At 34.0% G+C, this 19,316-nt stretch overlaps 2 protein-coding genes across 2 annotated transcripts; both read left to right on the top strand.

Annotated features, from left to right (window-relative positions):
• The first annotated feature begins 2,010 nt into the window (after positions 1-2,010).
• Positions 2,011-6,901, top strand: LOC104093461 (protein ABIL1). Its single transcript, XM_009599210.4, has 9 exons — positions 2,011-2,620; positions 4,092-4,174; positions 4,423-4,573; positions 4,657-4,756; positions 4,872-4,961; positions 5,041-5,125; positions 5,240-5,292; positions 5,391-5,494; positions 6,522-6,901. Exons 1-9 carry the CDS (start codon positions 2,525-2,527, stop codon positions 6,675-6,677), a joined length of 918 nt encoding a protein of 305 aa, XP_009597505.1. The 5' UTR covers positions 2,011-2,524; the 3' UTR covers positions 6,678-6,901.
• Positions 6,902-9,543: 2,642 nt separating this feature from the next.
• On the top strand, positions 9,544-13,816 carry LOC104093460 (UDP-D-xylose:L-fucose alpha-1,3-D-xylosyltransferase MGP4). The gene is made up of 4 exons (XM_009599209.4): positions 9,544-10,276; positions 11,163-11,324; positions 11,671-11,886; positions 13,200-13,816. Exons 1-4 carry the CDS (start codon positions 9,779-9,781, stop codon positions 13,410-13,412), a joined length of 1,089 nt encoding a protein of 362 aa, XP_009597504.1. The 5' UTR covers positions 9,544-9,778; the 3' UTR covers positions 13,413-13,816.
• Positions 13,817-19,316: the final 5,500 nt, after the last annotated feature.

Genomic DNA, 19,316 nt, shown 5'->3' with positions numbered 1-19,316 from the left:
TGTAGAAAATGTGATGAATGTTAGTTGAATGTCGGGGTGCTTTTAATGCTCCCAGAAACCATAGGGGTGTTAATGATAATTCAGTAAGTACCCTCCACTCTCCGTTCTTAGGGGCATGTGAGCCATGTGGAGGTGGTCTAAACCGAAAGCGACATATTCCATTAATTCATCTTAAATTAAAAACAATATAATTTGAAGACAAAGAGTCAAAGACTAACACAATCCATACAAATAATAATTACATATTAAAATCAAATTTTGATATTAGAAATACTTAAAAGTATAAAAAATGATTATTGAAGAATCAATTGATTAACGCTCAAGATAGTAATAGTACCTTTTTTTTTTCCTCGAAAACGGAAAACTAATAGAAAAAAGATACACATAGTGACATATATGTTGAATTAATAAATATATGAAATGTGTCTTTTGTACAAACTTTTATCACTTAATTATAGTTAATTAATATACGCATTGCTTCAATTTGTGCTCGTGTTATTTAGGTTAACTTTTTGCAAACTATTTTTCCTCTTGCTGCACTATCAAATGATGTTCGAAATTCAATGAACATAGTAATATTATGGCGATATTAGCTCATCCGTACTCAATATTTATAACAACAACAACATACCCAGTATAATCCACATAGTGGGATCTGGAGAGGGTAGTGTACGCAGACCTTACCCCTACCTTTGTGGAGGTAGAGAGGCTGTTTCCAATAGACCTTCGGCTCAATCAAGCATAGGTACCACAATAATAATAAAAAATAATACGGGACAACACCAAAAAACCATGTAGAAGCAGAGAAAAGAAGAAAAAAAAAATCAAATAAGCCGACTACCAACCAAATGCGAGAGTACGTACTAACACTACCGGTATGAATAATCTAGACTACCTAACCTACTATCCTAATCTTAGACCTCCACCCCTTCCTATCACGGGTCATGTCCTCGGTCAGTTGTAGTTGTGCCATGTCATGCCTAATCACCTCACCCCAACTCTTCTTCGGCCTACCTCTACCTCTTCTAAGACCCTCCAATGTTAACCTCTCACACCTCATTACCGGAGCGCCTGTGCTTCTCCTCCTCACATGTCCAAACCATCTAAGTCGTGCTTCCCGCATCTTGTCCTCAATAGGGGCCACACCCACCTTGTCCCGAATAACTTCATTCTGAATCCTATCTAATCTGGTGTGAGAGCTCTTGACTGGCCAACACTCAGCCCCATACAAACATAGCCGGTATGACCATCGCTCTATAAAACATACCTTTAATTTTTGGTAGTACCTTCTTGTCACACAAAACATCGGAAGCAAGTCTTCATTTCATCCATGCCGCCCCAATACGATGTGTGACATTTTCATCAATCTCCCCACCCCCTGTATAATAGATCCAAAGTACTTAAAACTCCTTCTCCTAGGGATGACTTGTGAATCCAGCCTCACATCCCCTTCCACTCCCTGAGTAGCACCACTAAACTTACACTCCAAGTATTCTGTCTTGGTTCTGCTCAGCTTGAAACCTTTAGACTCCAGGGTCTGTCTCCACACCTTTAACCTCGCGTTAACACCGTCTCGCGTCTCGTCAATCAAAACAATGTCGTCTGCAAATAACATGCACCACGACACCTCTCCTTGGAGGTGGCGAGTCAGTACGTCCATCGTCATGGGCCGTACCCAATATTTATATTAAACTAAATAGTTATCTTAGTAATTACTCCCTCCATCATAAATTAACAATTATTTTAGCTCAGGAAATTATCCTAAAATAATTATCACTATAGAAATTTAAAATTAAATTTATTAATTACTTTCAAGTATAACATTAATATTAAAGAAGTAGTAGCTCTTTTAATATTGCTTATTTATCAAAAATATCTAATAGGAATAATTTAATAATTATATTTTATACGTTTTTTATTTTTTTATTAATAGGCACGGAAAAAATTAAAGCGCCGTTCAAAATGAGATAGAGGGAGTATAATTAAAGGGGAACTTATATCCCTCTATCTGAATATAAATTGTATATCGCTATGATTTGGTGCAAGTATGGAAGGTAGATGATTTTTCTTTATTTTTTTGAGTTTGGGGTCCACTTTATCGGTCCAAGGGCCCAGGGGTCAAGGTGGGAGGAACTGCACAGTGCAGTTGAACCACCTTTTATCTGCCTACAATAAATACGACGTCATTTTCACTTGCAATTAACTCCATAATATTCCAGTTTCCCAAAATTATAATAACAACGACGCATTTCCCGGGATTGCTTCACTCACACACACGCACTCCTTATAAATTCTCCTACCACCTCCACCGCTACCACCTCCACTACCGTCCACCACCGTGGTGGCCTACCGAAACCCTTTCCTTAACTCCTAATCCATCTTGAACAATTATTCACAATTTCTCCATTTTCTAATTAGCACTTTTTGAATATAAAATGCATATCGCTATGATTTGTTGATCGATTGATCTAGAAGGAAGTTAATTTTTTTGGAGAATTTGTGCGGTTTTTGAAAGAGGAAAGTTATGGAAGTAGAACAATTGAAGCTTCAAAATTCTCCGGCGATGACGTTTGATGAAGTATCAATGGAGCGAAGCAAGAGTTTCGTTAAGGCCTTACAGGTTCCACTACTTCTTTTTCATTTGCCAAATTCGAGATCAGATCTGGTTCTTGTTCAATGTCTATCTACAATATTAGCTTCGTTTTATCTGGAATATTAATAATAATGTTGACTGTTAACTTTGCAATGTAAATCTTCGTCTGCTGTGTGAGAAGCTCAAATGAAAAACCAAATTATTATGATGATAGCTTAGGTAGTGAAGGATACTCTTAACATGTTCAAACTACCTTAAATCTTACTGATTCAGGGTGTTCTTGACCGTTTAGCTACTCCTTTTTGTATCTTGTTTAGTGACTTTTAATTCCATCCATTTCGCAAAGCATACCCAGTTTCCAAGTCAAGTCAGGCAAAAAAGATACAGCAATGGTCATTTATTGAATTCATTGGGACGTGTTCAATAAAATGGGTATGAATGTGGCAGAATAGATACAACAGATTCATATTCATATAATGTTAAGAAATGGACATTAGGCCTACCTCAACCCCAAAAGCTTAAAAGCTAGTCATAAGGTGAAGATTTTTTAAGACCATATAAGGAGACCAATTGTCCATCCCACAACTGATGTGGGATTTCGAACACTCTGGACACCCAAGACTCAAGACTGGACATCCGGATCATGAACAATATAACATGGGAGCCCTAAATAGGGTAAACAAAGAACTGGGCTCTGATTCCGTGTTAAGAAATGGTCATCGGGCCTAACTTAATCATAAAAGTTGGCTCATGAGGTAAGAATTACCTAGACCACATAAAGAAATCAATCATCTTCCACACAACCGATGTAGGACTTCTAACATATAACCGACCTGGCTAGTTTGTGATTGAGATGTAATTGTTGATTGATATGTGGAGGTGGAGTGTTGTTGGCATATTGCATCATTTTGTTTATAATCTATCTCCTTTATTACTATTATATAACCTCCTCGAAGCAACGAAGGGAAGGAATCAGAATAGGCTCGGGAGCTAAGAGGGATTTGAAATGTTTGAATAAGAGTGTGTCTATATTTGTTGGCCAGCTTATGAATACTACATGCAAAATGGTTGTCACTTTAAAGCTGCAGTTAGTGATTACTGTATATAATAAAACTGCTTCATTTTTCTCCAAATATAGAACATATAAAAAGTACGTTTCGGGCCAAATTTCAGAGGTTTAACCTGACTTTGTCCGTGAGTAGAGCAGAACGATTTCAGAAGATTATATAGCCAAACCCAGCCTTCTTTTTAGGATTGAGGAGTGTTTGATTGATTGATATTAATGTTGTTTTGATAAGCGATTGATTGATATTGATATATAAACGTATAAAATGTACTATAAGCACTTTTGTTTGGTTAAGATGACAGGAAAGATATTTCAGATTCTAGTAAAAGTTCCCAAGTTATGTTTCGTATCTGCTTACAACTAGTTTCCATCTTAACCATTTGTCAACTTTTGCAAGAACTCTGGTCTAACTTAATGTGTTGCCTGTCTCAGGAACTCAAGAACTTGAGGCCGCAACTCTATTCTGCTGCAGAATATTGTGAAAAGTCTTATCTTCAAAACGAGCAGAAACAAATGCAAGTGTATTGCAATTAGCTTAATATTTTCCACTCAATCTTTCATGTTTCTCCTAGGTTTTGCAGCATTCTAATCAAAAGTAGGTAGAAGCTCATTGATCTCTGGCTGTACGGGCTCTTTTAGCCTTCTCAGCAAGAATCTTCCCTATGTTTAATCAAGCTTCAAAATGCTGGTGCATTTATTCTTGGTCATGCTACACTCTTCCATTGCTCCTTTGTGCTCTTACTCTAATACTATGTGTTTTCAGGGTTCTTGATAACCTGAAGGATTATGCTGTAAGAGCTCTTGTCAATGCTGTCGACCACCTAGGAACTGTTGCTTATAAATTAACTGACTTGCTTGAGCAACAAACACTGGATGTCACAAGCATGGAGCTAAAGGTCACTTGTCTTGATCAGGTAACTTCTGGAACTTTCCCTAATGCATATTGTCTAATTGAGAATTAAGACAGATATAACTGAACTTAGTCTTTTGATTTAAGCGACTTCTGACATGCAAAACATACACTAAGAAAGAAGGCCTCAGGCAGCAACAGCTATTGGCTATCATCCCAAGGCATCACAAGCATTATATTTTGCCAAGTACAGCTACTTTTTAGTCCTTGTTGCATTTCTTTTAAAGCTCTTGCTGTTTTAGACCTTTTTGTCTGACTTGCACACATCTCTGATCTCTCTCTTCTGATTGATACACAATTAGATTCCGCTGGCAAGAAGGTGCACTTCAGCCCTCAAGTTAAGATGGATTCGAGGCAACATTCGCAAGCAAGACCTCGCCTTTATCCTTCAGGTGGCTGACTTATTGTGATACTGTCCTGTCATCTCTTCAGCATTTTATTTCGTCGTTCTTATCATATGTTCTGTATTAGGTACACCTGCTGCAAAAACTCTCTCTTGGCATCTGGCAACAGAAACTAAATCGACATTGAAAGGGACTTCACGTACTTTTATGAGGTTAGTGTTGGTATTGATCTTGAAGGTTCGAGGAGACTACTATCATTTTGTTTTGGATAATATTCTCAAATATTTCTAGAGCTTGTAGAAAACTGATCTTTCCTTGCATTTTAGTCCTGAGGAAGCAAAAGGTTCTGAAAAAGCATCTGCTGCGTTCAACTTATTAGGTATATTGTGAAGGTTCCATGTTCACTTGTGCTTTCCGTGATGTGGATATTTGACGCAATAGACTCTTGATTTCTCACTGTCAATTTTTATTGAACAGACGAAGAGAATACACGGAAAAAATCATATGCAGCTCGTCCTCAGTCACCTAATGTTGGTCCTGCATCAAATCTAGCGATGCAAACATTGGGTGTCACACGGCAGGTAATGTCAAATGCATTAGAAGTGAAAAAGAAATAAATTTATAAATTGAAAAGAACAGTTCCATATATATTATGCCATCTGTTCCTTATATTACATGCTGTCCTTCCTGAAACTGCACTATGGTGTTGTTATATGGCAGCTGCTCATAGAACGGTTTCATAGAGCTGTCAATTTTTTGTGTATATGCGCTCTCGCTTTGTGTAAGCCAAAGCCACCCTCACTTATAACTAAATAACCACATTTTCAACTCTATCTTGATAAATATGATAGCTGTGGAATTACAGAATAGGAAATATAATTCAGAGGAAAGTGTGTTAAAAGATTTTGGTGAATATGCAGACGTGAGTATCTTTGTTAAACATTGCCATCTGAGGATCTAACATTGTTGTAATATGAGCATCTATGTGGTTTAGCAGTCCAAATCTTGTGATCTGTCATTGTCTTGTTAATCAATCAGACAACTTAGCAATTAATATCTGAATTAGTTAACACTTAGCAGTTTCATCTCTGCAAAAATTTTAATTCCAAGGGGGTAAAATATTGCACTTCTGTAAGGTCTGCGTACACACTACCTTCCCCAAACCCCACCTGTGAGATTACACTGGGTTTGTTGTTGTCGTATTTTGGGGGTAAGAAACGTGAGAAAACTAATGTTTGGATTGCAGTCGGTTTGTCTGCAATTTCATCTCTTCTCTTCAGATATAAAACATTTGTGATCATCTGTCTATGTATGTTTATATGGTTTGCCTCTTCTCTTTTTGTAGTCTAATTTAATATGTGGATTTCTTGTATCTGCAGAAGCGTTGCTTTGTATTGCATCATTAGTCTTGACTTGAACCTTATTCAGTCTTATAGTCTGTTTGAAGTTACTTACTTTGCTTGTTGGCATCTAATATAGGACCAGACCGAGACTGCAAGTCTTAAATGATCAAACATCCTCTCTCTCAATTGCTTTCTATACTTATCAAAGAAAATAAAAATGAATTGCTTTCTTCGCAATAGCTAAAACGAAAATTTGCTTTTTCAGGGAACCCTAGAGGGTAGCAAACCTCTAACACCATACAGATCATTTGATAATCCAAGACGGGAGATTATCCGTGCACATAATCGCAGCAGGAGTATGCTCTCGGCTTTCTTTGTCAAGCATAAGACATCGAAGTTGAAGACCAGTGCTGTCTCGTAATCTACGCAAAAATGAGCGCGAGCAAGTTAAGAGGTCTCGTCCATCTAACTTTCCATCTGTACAAGAGAAGTTGTACTACGCCATCACCTAGAGAACATCTACTTTTAAGATCATTCACGAACTTCCCACGATTATAGGCAATTTGTTTCATCATCCATTTCTTTCGTTTGAGAATCAATAAAGAGCAGTGTGTATATTTGAAAGGTAAAAGAGATGTTAATATCTGTCTTCTTGTCGAGCAAATTGTTGGAGAAATAATTCTCTATAACTGCATTGTCCAGTATTCTTGAGTCGAGCTGAGTGATCAATCCTCAATGGTTATCAATGTTCTTGCAATCATGAGATGAATCATGCCTCTTAACCATATTGATCTTGAACAAAAAGAAAAAGTAAATAGGAATGTCAGGCAATTCTGACCAATTTTGTAGAGTGTTAAATTTTCATTGTAATTATTATTTTCCAGTAATTAAATTTCTTTTCCCACAACAAAATACTGGAGATAAAATTGGGGAACCGAAAGGTTTGTAGTTCAACCCTTCATTTGGTTTTGATCATTTGAGTCCCCACTAGAGAAAATTAAAATGCGTCGGATGGTAGATAACACACTGATCTTAATTTCTGTATAGATTTGACAAACAAAAAACACATCTTTGGCAGAACGAATGACATAATTAATGATTCGCCATAAGTTGAAGCACACAAGACAAAGTGCTCTCATTATGCAATTTGGATAATCCTTTGTCGAAAAAAATTAGAGAAGTGTTTTGGAAAACTTTGCCGCAAAAACATAAAAACATATTTAGATAACAACAATAACTATGTTTCAATTTCAAACAAGTTAGGATCGAAAAACATATTTAAATTATTTTCTTAAAAGCTTTTATGTATTTTTTTTTTTGAGGATTTTAACTTTTATACACTTCAACCAACAATTCGTCCATAAAATGTGACATTAATAATCTGAAAAATTAGACCCATTACATTGATTGAGTTTTTGCTTTATCAGTATATATAAATTATTTATAAAGAAAAAACTCGAGACAGTATTTAACAAAAAACTTGATCTAGAAAAAAAATGATTAAAGTGTCAAATCAAACAAACTCAATTTTGTTATAAATTGAGTTGTATTCTAGGTGAATGTCTATCTTTTAGAGAGTTTGTTACTTTGTGGTTAAGTTACTTCTCCCTTATAAATAGAGAGGTTTTATCTCATTGTAAATCATCTCAAAATCAATAAGAATTACCTCTCTATTTCCTTGCAATATTCTTCTTTTCTTTATTGTTTTATTTCACGTTATTAGCACGAGACTCTATCGTCTCAATTATGAAACGAAAGTTCATTGTCCTTCAAATTTCGGGCAAGAACTGTGGGTCTTGGAGACGCCATTAAAGATAAAAATAAAGTATTTATCCAAGATTATACTAAGACATTGATTTTCTTGCGCTATCACATTGATGAAGGGTTGACTCATTTGAGTCTCCAAGACTTTTAAGTCTATTTCTAAATACAATCCGGCGATATTCAGAATTACTTCTAAATTGAAACTCTGTGGAGATAGCATCGCTGAATATGATATGCTTGCAAAAACGTTCACAACGTTTCAATTTAGAAGTAATTATGAACATCGCCGAATTGTATTGAGAAACATACTTAAAGTCTTGGAGCCTCAAATGAGCCCAATCATAATGTGGTTGTGGAAGTGCGACCAATTTTAAGTTGTCATATCTTTCCTTTGAGCCATTCCACAAGATAAGTGGATCTTTGACTGTGAAATTTTTTATGTTAATCTTTCATCAATGTGATGGCGCAAGAAAATCAAGGCCTTATTTTTATCTTTAATGGCGTATCCAAGACACACTGCATCTAAATAGATTTCAGCACTCATGACATATAGTTCTTGCCCGAAAGTTTAAGGGCAATATACTTTCGTTTCATAATATGAGTCATAGTTAAAAAAGGAGAAAAAGTATAGCTTAGTTACATAATTCGAACAATTTCGAATTTACCTCAAATAAAAAAAATAAATAAACCCTAAATTCGAAAAAAAAATCCGAATTATGAAGGCTTTAAGCATGTTTGGCCAAGCTTCTCAAGAGGCCAAAATTGCTTTTTTTGCCAAAAATATTTTTTTTTCCTAACTTGAGGTGTTTGGCCAAGCTTTTTTGGGGGAAAAAAAAGTATTTTTGAGAAGAAGCAGAAGCAGTTTTTGAGAAGCAGAAAAAAATAGTTTCTTTCCAAAAGCAGAAGCAGAAGTAGTTTTGACTTTTCTTCTTACCAAAAATACCCTTAACAAAATATAGTATATACTAAAATAACCGTCAAACCATTTTAGGATATTAAGGTATACATATTTTTTATTATTTTTAGGATAGTTTTCTAATATATAATATGACTTTAGGGGTTAATACTTTTATATTTGTTGAATGATTTTTAATATATTTAACTTATATTAAAATAATTAAGTACTTTTAAATTTTATTTTCATATTTTACTTAAATAAAATAAAAAATTTTAATTAATGCCTGTAATAACAAAATTTTAAGATTATTTATTTACTTATGATATTAACTATTAAGTAAATCTATTCATAATCTTATTCGTAATTTGATACTTAAAAGCACTTTTTGAAAAACTTGGCGAAACATAAATTATTGCTCAAAATACTTTTTAAAGTGGTTAACCAAACACAAAATGCTTATCTCCAAAATTATTTTTTTTAAAAATATTTTTGAAAAATAATATTTTTCAAAATAAACTGATTTCTAAAGGTTGACCAAATATGCTATTAAAGAATGATAATTTTTGCTTGGTCAATTCTTAGAGACGGAAAATAACAAATTCTTTCTTTTATCATTTTCTCCTTTGGCACTCTGTTTTCACTTGAACCAGCGCCAAGAAGTTAACTCAGCAAGTGGGGATCCTGTTCAAGTGAGCGCCTCATCAGATTCATTATCAAAATCTGAAAGTGCCAGTGTTTTCAGTCCCAGCCCCCATCTGAGATCTACGTCTGATCTATAGAATTTTCCCAATTTCTTTCTTTGGAATTAGTGTAATTAACTTCCATTTTTTCTATTGCAATTCAATCCAAATCTAGCAACAATGTCATCAGCGTCATTACACCAAAGACCTCTTCACAATCTTCTAACAGACCCAAATCCAGTATCCCCACGATCCTCTCAAACTTCCCAAAAACCCACCTCATCTCTTCAATACCGCACCACCCTTTTGCTCCTTCTTTCCCTTTTGGTAATTCTCGGAGTTCTTTATCCATATATTCAGTTCCCTCAAAATGGGTTCCTCTCTTACACCTCAAAATCCAATCTTTTTGAATCCAAGTGGCGTGACTATTCCTTGCCTAAAGCTGCTGCCTTTGTGGCCAAGAACAATACCCTTATAGTCTGTATTGTTAGTGAACCTTACTTGCCTTTCTTGAATAACTGGTTGGTTAGCATTGTGAGGCAAAAGCAACATGAGAAAGTGCTTGTGATTGCTGAGGACTATGCTACTTTGTTTAAGGTTAATGAGAGGTGGCCTGGTCATGCTGTGCTTATTCCTCCTGTTTTGATGTCTCAGACTGCTCATAAGTTTGGGTCTCAGGTACCTTTCTTGAGCTTTTGCATCTGTGTTTATTATACTGTATTTAGTTTCTCCCCCTAATTTGACTTAGAAATTTACCAGTATTTGGAATGAAATGGCGAGTAGAGCACAAACATATGGAAGATTAATATCACTGACTTCAACTAGTCTAGGATTGAGGATTGGATAGTTGATTGTTTGTTGTGTTTAGAGAACCTTTAGTTTTACAGAATCCCTAATTTGCCATAAAAGATAAATTGCTTACTAACATTGGAATGAGATGGGCTCAAATAAAGCAGAATATATAGATTCATTTTGCAAAACACTGACTAATTTGGGATGAGACGCTGTTGATTGATTGATTTACAGCTTGGTTTGTTGTATTTCTCGCTGTTTTTGTCGATTGGTTTGAACAATTTTTAGTTTCTGACTTTCTGTTTATAATATGCTTGTCTGCCAGCAAATGTGCAAATATATACTCGGGACTTCATCCATTAATATTTTCCATTAACGAATATTGGATTTAATCATGACCATCATGTAGAGATACTGCATAATTGGCATTTCCCCCCTTCCATATTTGGATATTTACAGTTTTGTAGGTAGAATGTGTTTGAGAGTGACAAGATCCTTGCATTAGCGTTTCTTCATCATTCAGCTGATTAATGCAGTAAAATTGGAGAGCTGATGATTAAAGCTTGAGAATAATAACAATAATGAACATTGTGTTTCTACTGATCCTTCACTATCTGTCTTTGACTGTCCTGAATCACAAACTTGTTCTTAGAACTAGAGAGGAAACTTTTAAAAAAATAGAGAGGAAACAAGTGTTTTCTGGAATGTTCTACTTGCTTTGAGTTAGTTATTTGTTTTCTACTGAAATGACATTGATAGTTCTATTTTTAAGGGATTCTTCAATTTTACGTCCAGAAGGCCTCGGCATCTTCTGCAAATTTTGGAGCTTGGTTATAATGTCATGTACAATGATGTTGATATGGTTTGGTTAGCAGATCCATTTCAATATTTAGAAGGAAAGCATGATATATACTTCATGGATGACATGGCTGCGGTAAGTGCTGAAGAGGATGCAAATGCTTTAACTTTTCCTTGTATAGTTTGGTAGGCAATGTTATGTTGCATGATTGAATTAGAGAATCTGGCTTAATTTATTGCGATATTTTTCAACTCTCATCATCTTGCTCCACTGCAAACTACGTCCTTGTTTCCCTTTCCTTTAAATTTAACTTCTCTGTTTTTTTTTTTAAAACTGAGAACATAGGTCATTCTCGGTAGTTATGACAGTTGTTAATTGGTTGCATCAATTTATACTTTGTATAAACTTTATTGTCTTGACATTGTCGATTGGACTGTTAGTGATGAAAGATCTGCTTTCTTCCTTTCTTTTGGAATGCCAGGTAAAACCTCTGAATCACTCCCACGGTTTGCCACCTCCAGGGAAGAAGGGTCGGCCTTACATATGTAGCTGCATGATCTATCTGCGACCCACCAATGGAGCAAAACTAGTTCTGAAAAAGTGGATTGAGGAAATGCAGATTCAACCATGGTCCAGGGCAAAGAAAGCTAATGACCAGCCTGCTTTTAATTGGGCATTGAACAAAACTGCTGGACAGGTGCATTGCTTTCTTTTATTTGTATTCTACTGCCATGCTTCAAAGCCAGCTCAAGAAGTCTCATTTTCTATTGGAGTCCCTTGTTGCTTTTGCATTTCATGACTTATCAGGTTCCACGCCTCATTGAATAGTTTCAGCAGGAAGTATTAAAAATGTTAGGCTTATTTCTGATCCAAAATTAAGCTTGATCTAAACATAAAATTAAGCTAGGTTCTCAAGTAGCACTGTTTTCTTTGAAGCCAAATGATGTAGGAAGATATAGCCAACTTCCTTTATTAACCCCTTTCTGTCCTTCTTCTGCTGTCCCTTTTTTCCCCCCATTTTCTCTTTGTATTTTGGCCCTGTCGGCTGAATAATTATAGGCTAACTGTATGCAATTGAGGTTGAAGAAGAGATGTAAAAATTAGATGTAAGAAATAATCTGATTAATGCAGTAGCCTGGATCTATATTCAGAGGCAAATTAATTGTTTTTTAATTCCTTTTTTTCCTTCATGCACTGACTGCAGTTCCACAGATAAGTAGGTCTGCACACAAATATGTAATCAATGTACATATACAACAACAAAAACAAACCCAGTGAATCCACAAATAGGGGTCTGGGGAGGGTAGTATGTACGCAACCTTACCGTTTCCGATAGACCCTTGGCTCCAAGCAAGCATGCAAATCACAACAGTATAGAGAATAGATATAGTAGTGTAGAAGTCAATCAATGTACATATATGCAACCAAATTTGTTTGTTACTTGTGCTTTCTCCCCTCTTTAATAATTTGTCCTTGTAATTATGTAGATGTCCCTTATTTGTAGCTTAATAGCTATTGTTTTAATCCTACTTAATTTTGTGCGCAATAGCTATGAGAAAATGTTGAGATATTTTCTCCTTATTAGAAAGTCCCAGTTATATAGATGTTCCTTATTGTAGTTTACTAGTTTTTGCTCTAACCCTGGTTAATTTGAAGATTTGTATTTATTTTACATTGAGTAAAAGACAATCGCATGGAGCTTCTCAAGTGGTAATTTAACCAACTTTTGAAATTATAGCCATATGTCATGTCCTTTCTAAGAACTTAAATTACACAAGAAGTACTACTATATAGGTTGAGTTTGCTTTTTAAATCTAAAAGTTTCCTGCACAATATATGCAACGGCTCTTCCAGTTTTTGTTTGACTGTTTACTTTTGTTCTTTCGTTTTGCTTTCTTTTGCATCCAACATTTGTTTTTTTAATTTCATTTTTCTTTTGGGGTACTATTTTAGTTACCTTTGATCAGGGTAAGCAGTTAACTTGTTTGTGTAATACATGACATGCTGCAGGTCGACATGTATCTACTACCTCAGTCAGGATTCCCAACAGGTGGTTTATACTTTAGAAACAAGACTTGGGTGAAGGAAACCAAGGGAATGCATGTAATTATTCATAATAACTATATTGTTGGTTTTGAAAAGAAGATAAAACGTTTCCGTGATTATGGTCTCTGGTTGGTGGATGATTATAGCTCTGAATCCCCGCTTGGCAGATTAGAATAAATAGGAAGGCCTTTTTATCTGGTGTGAAGGGGGAAATACCCCATAATGTTTTGGCAAACAAGCAGAGCAGTTATTGAAACAACAGCAGCCCAGATTTCTGTCTCCGACTTTGGAAAGTTTTAGCAGCTGGTGTACATGTATTTCCAATCTCTCAAATCATTTCATTGTGTTCTGGGATGCAAAGCGAAGCACGACGCAATATCCCCTCCAAGATGCATACGTTTTGTACTTCCAGCCCAGCTTTGAGGAGAATTCTGCTGTTAGTTTGTATTAGTATTTGCTTCTGTTCTCATAATATACGAGTCTCTGTTCGGAACTTCAAAATTTGTTCAGTCCTATTTATTATACTCCAACATTGATTTATTTGTTCAGTCTTATTTATTGCATACTCCAATATTGATTTACAGCTGTTCCACGTGCAAGAAGTAGTAATTTCATGGAAATATTGAATTAAATGTTTAGTATTATTGCACGAATGCATCCAATTTGATCTGTCAATCTTTAACACAGGGTGTGTTCGGTAGCTGGAAGTCATTTTTCGCGAAAAATGTTTTCTGGCATTTGGTTGATAAGTGGACTTTGGATAAAAAGTATATAATGATATTAGCAAATCATTCCCGAAAAACACCCATGATATTGTTAAGTTTTCTGTGCAATGTTTTTAGTAAAATAGCAGGCGCACTTTCATGTTGATTTACAAGCATAACCTTTTTTATTCTCTTATTACCATATTCTTTAACTATCTTTACTCTTTACGTACAATTTTTCCGAGCATTTATTAGAATTGTTAGATTACTTTTAATATCACTTATCAATGGCGTCACTAATTTTTTTCTTTACATATATATGAGCAAAAAAATAAAGAAATGAGTGGAACATTGAATAACAATAACCTTAAAACTGAATATTCTCATTTACGTGTACTTGATAGAATTTGGAATCAACTTGCATGTCTGGTTACATATACAACCTCTTCACGTAGCTATTATCTTTCCCTTTTTAAGAAATAGCCATCCATTATTGCCACAAGATTACCGATTCCTTTTATTTTACCAAAAATCACATCAATTCTTATACTTACTTGTTACATCACACGACGTTGCCATTTCGTGTGACTAAGCTTGTTGGACAATGAAATGGAAGCCTTATTGGACTTCTTATCACAGAATTATTACGAGAGATTTGAGATTTACAATCGGCACCTACTGAATTAACATTCTCTCTCATCGCCTATTTGGCCAAAAGTATTTTCTTTTCAAAATTAAGGTGTTTGGCCAAACTTTTAAAAGGGAAAAAAATATTTTTGAGTAAAAACAGAAATAATTTTTGAGAAGCAGAAAAAAAAAATAGCTTTTTTTCAAAAGTATTTAAAAATATTTTTGAAAAAAATATACTTAGAAATATTTTTTAAAAGTTTGACCAAACATATGTTTAAGTATGTTGGAGGAGTCTCGTCTAATAGATGTTCCATTAGTACCTTTAGATATTAAAATATGTTCCTCTTAGATTTTTATGCCACTCAATTTTAAAATTAGTGATATCTTTTTATCTTAATAATGTCCATTTTGGTTTGGAAAATTTTTTCTCTTTGAAATATTATTTACATCAATTTATTATTTAGTAAATTATTTTACATTTAATAGAGTCAAACTAGTCGTTACTAGCCGTTGGAGCAACACCTATATAAACATAGTATTTGGAGAGCTAAAGACACACTTTCTAACATAACTTTCTGAATCATCTTCTTCCTTCTATATGCTGGGTTCTTTCTTGAATTTTTTGCTAGTTCTGTTCCCAATTTTATAACTGGAAGAGTTTGTTGAATCCTGGGGGATATGCTTAATTTTATTCATTATTATGTGAGCGAAATATCCTTAAGGACAGTGTCATTGATACGCCTCAAGTTAACTCCTATTCTCCATAATAATTTTTCCAACAATCTTAAGGATATTTCCGCACTGTTATTATGGAGAATACCAATTACAATATTTTTGCCGAACAAACTATTCTAGCCATTGTTCTAATTCCACTCGGCGATATATATGTGTTTCATCCATTGTTTTTTCAGAGAAGGTAAAGATTACAACTGTTTGGCTTAGCATATTCATCTTATCAATGATATGGAATAAATCATAGATGTGCGATGTTGGTAACTTGGTATGTTTTCTCCCAATCATCTATAGTTGTTGATGAAATGCTATTCATTCTTTTTGTTTTCTTTTAACTACCTGAGATTTAGTTTTATATTGTTAACCATACACCTACTTGAAAATTATATATAATTTTAAATTAACTAAAATCTTGGTTGTATAGTATATGGTGCAATTTATTTGCATTTTATCTGCACAGTTGATACATATAAAATCGAAGAAAGTGATTTTCTTAAGTTTCTGTGAATTTTATATTTTGAAATGATGGAAAAGTTCATATTTGAACTTTTGTTTCCATTAGTCTTTAATATGGTAAAAGATTTTATGTTAAGTTGATCTACTGGAAATGATATTAAGTTATCTTATAATAGACAAATATAAAGAGGAAAAATCATATGTCTTGCTTATGTTTCTCATGGTATATGTGTCATATCAACTGGTATATTCTGCTTCTTTAAGAATATTTACCCCTCTTTTAATTAAAATGTTACTTTCTTAAAATATTTGTTGATGATGGTAGATGTTCATAATCTTGTATGATCTTAATATTTTTGCCTTACATTTATTCAAATATGGCATAATTAGTTTTATTTGAGTCATGAGAATATCAATTTGGTCCTTTAAATAAAGGCATTAAAAATGATTTATAAGTGACGTCTAAGGTGCTATGAGGTCTTGATTCCTTTTGTATGAAAAATAATTAATGTGAATAAACTACTACGATGATGTGAATTGTGATGTAGTCAAAAATAATACATGAGATAAGACCTTCATGTTCTTTTGAATATAATAATATAGCTAAATAGAAGAAAAATCTTCGGGGTGAAGTTATATTATTAGCTTGTTATTTATAAAGTAGAACTTTTTATGAGCTGTGAAAAGGTTTTTTTCCTTAACCTGAATTTTTTGATAATGTGGGGGTCTATGGTGTTCAGAATTATATAGCCCGATCCTAAGAAGGAAAAGCGCAAAACCGCGATAACAATAGAAATTGTGGGGGTATAATATGATGAATAAGGTCCCTAGCTTACAACAAGAATTTTTTTGTTCATAAAAGTTATCAACTTCACCAATTAGAAGTTATCTATATCTGGTTCATAGTTTATGAGACGCCAGATGAATTTCATTTTGCCCAAAACCCACCAAATTATACCCTCTTTCTTTCTTTGTTTACTATTTATTTTTTATATCCTTTTTGAGATATGTGGGGGATTGCTTAGTGATATCTCAAAAGGTAATGTCTATCTTGGTTTGGTAAATCTTTTCTCTTTGAAATATTATTTACATATACTTATTATTTAGTAAATTATTTTATATTTAATAGAGTCAAACTGGTTGTTACTGGCCGTTATCTAGACCTATATAAACATGGTCTTTTGAGAGCTAAAGACACACTTTCTAACATAACTTTCTGAATCATCTTCTTCCTTCTATATGCTGAGTTTTTTTTCTTGAATTTTCTACTAGTTCTGTTCCCAGTTTTATAACTGGAAGAGCTTGTTGAATCCTAGGGAATACGTTTAATTTTATTCATTATTATGTGAGCGAAATATCCTTAAAGACAATATCCCTGACACGCCTCAAGTTAACTCCTATTCTCCAATCTCCATAACAATTTTTCCAACAATTTATACACATAGTTGGAGTGAGGAGGAAGAGGAGAACATTTTCTCTTCCTTTCTCTTTTACTTGCAAATGAGCAATCCACCAATAAGGTATTGAAATTTCAAGAGAAAAAGAAAGTAATCAAGCATGTCCATCACTGTGGCGCTTGCAGATGTCAAACATAATAAGTATGAACACTATCAACAAATGAAATGTAATAGTTTCTCTATTTTGGAAGGTGATTCTACTGAATATTAAGCTTGACTTTATGCAATTATGTTATTAAATTTTTCCACCTTTTGATCCCCATAGCAAAGTAGTATCCACTTATAAAAGATCATAAAGGGAACTGCATTTTCTCTTTTTATACTTGTATTCCTGATTGTAAATCAAGATGTCTTTATAAGAATGAATTTTTCTTTTCATGAAATTAGAAAAATACGGAAAAAATAAATAGAACAGTGGAAACACACTTGATAAAGAAAGAGAAATATCAATTATGTATAAAAATTTGATTACAAATAATCGAACGTGGCAACATTAGTATCAGACTGATGATTTCACAACTAATTGCTCTATAAGATAAACATTAGTCATTAAAGGCTAAACAAATATTTAATCTAAAAAGATGACACAATAATTTTACGGAATTTACGTCGCCTAAAAAACTGAATGAACAAGTGAAAAGAAATACATATATGTAGTGATGATACCTGCTAGCTTGAATTCAATTTAGTTGTAGTGGGTTCACTTACATTAAGGTATGGTAAATTTAATAAAAAAATAAATATTCTAGCTATTATTAGATACGAAAAAGGGTCATATTTGCACATGTACTCTTTAAAAAGGATTATATTTGTCATTCGTTATACTTTTTAGATATATTTATCCTTACCATTATATTTTAGCATCATATTTGCCCCTCATCCGTTAGATCGCCATGTCCCACCTTTTTTTTCCTACATGACGGCTATGTGGATTTCTTTTTCTTCCAATTTAAATATGGTCACCTATTTAAACTAATTTAACCCGCCCACCCAATTTAAGTAAGACACGCTAACTAAAATAAATGAAAATCCTAATTCCTAACCCCTCCCCCCTCCCCCCGTCCATCTCTCTTCTCCGGGTCAGCTTCATATTTTTCGAAGAGCGAGAAAATTTTGGAGAGTGAGTGAATGAAACTATAGTGTTATCTCTAATTGATTTATTTAATTATTTCATCTTTGTCTATGTTAATTTGTTTCCCTTTAATACTTAGGAGTTGTGAGACATTAACCACTCAATGATGTTTTGGAGTGTTTGTAGAGATATAACTCTGTAAAGTCTAAATTTGGTCAATTGACCATGATTGATCCATGAAAAGCAATTTTCTGATACGACATTTACGAAGATTATGCGAAATACAATAGCGATATAGCAGCGACAACATATTGGAAAACAATAACTTTGAACTCAAAAATCACTAATCTAATACAACTCATAACTATTGCAGTAACCAAAGTAAATTACGAGAAGTTGCACAATAATAGAGTTAATGAAGTCTTATTTAAATTAGGTGGACGAGTTAAATTATCTTAAATAGGTGACCATATTTAAATTAAAAGAAAAAGAAATCCACATAGGCGCCATGTAGACCTGGCGATCTAACAGATGAGGGGCAAATATAATCCTTGTAACGACCCAACTGGTCGTTTTGACTCTTAGAACCCTGTTTCCCTAAATAAGACTTCACGTATGTGCTTTTATTAATTTATGACTTGAGGTGATGGTTGGTTCAGATTTTGAAAATGAATGGGTTGAAATTGGAACAATTGGTTCCTTAGTTTGGCTTTAAAAGGGCAACTTTGATTTCGGTCAACATTTTGAGAAAACGGCCTCGAAATCGGGATTTGACGGTTCCAATAGGTTCGTATGATGATTTCAGACTTGGGCGTATGTTCGAATTGGGTTTTGGATAACGCGGGAGCATTTTGGCGCTTAATAGTGAAAAATCAACTATTTGAAGGTTTAAAGTTCTTTAAAAATTGGTTTGGAATAGGTTTTGGAATAATCGAGGTCCGTTTAGAATTTCGAGCTGGGAATACCTCCATATAGTGATTTAAGACTTGCATGCAAAAATTTGGTGTCATTCTGAGTAGTTTAAGTATGT

The sequence above is a fragment of the Nicotiana tomentosiformis genome, chromosome 1, assembly GCF_000390325.3.
Source record: "Nicotiana tomentosiformis chromosome 1, ASM39032v3, whole genome shotgun sequence".
NCBI classification, from domain to species: domain Eukaryota; kingdom Viridiplantae; phylum Streptophyta; class Magnoliopsida; order Solanales; family Solanaceae; genus Nicotiana; species Nicotiana tomentosiformis.
The sequence above is the reverse complement of the archived record's forward strand: the minus strand, read 5'-3'. Positions and strand labels throughout refer to the sequence as shown.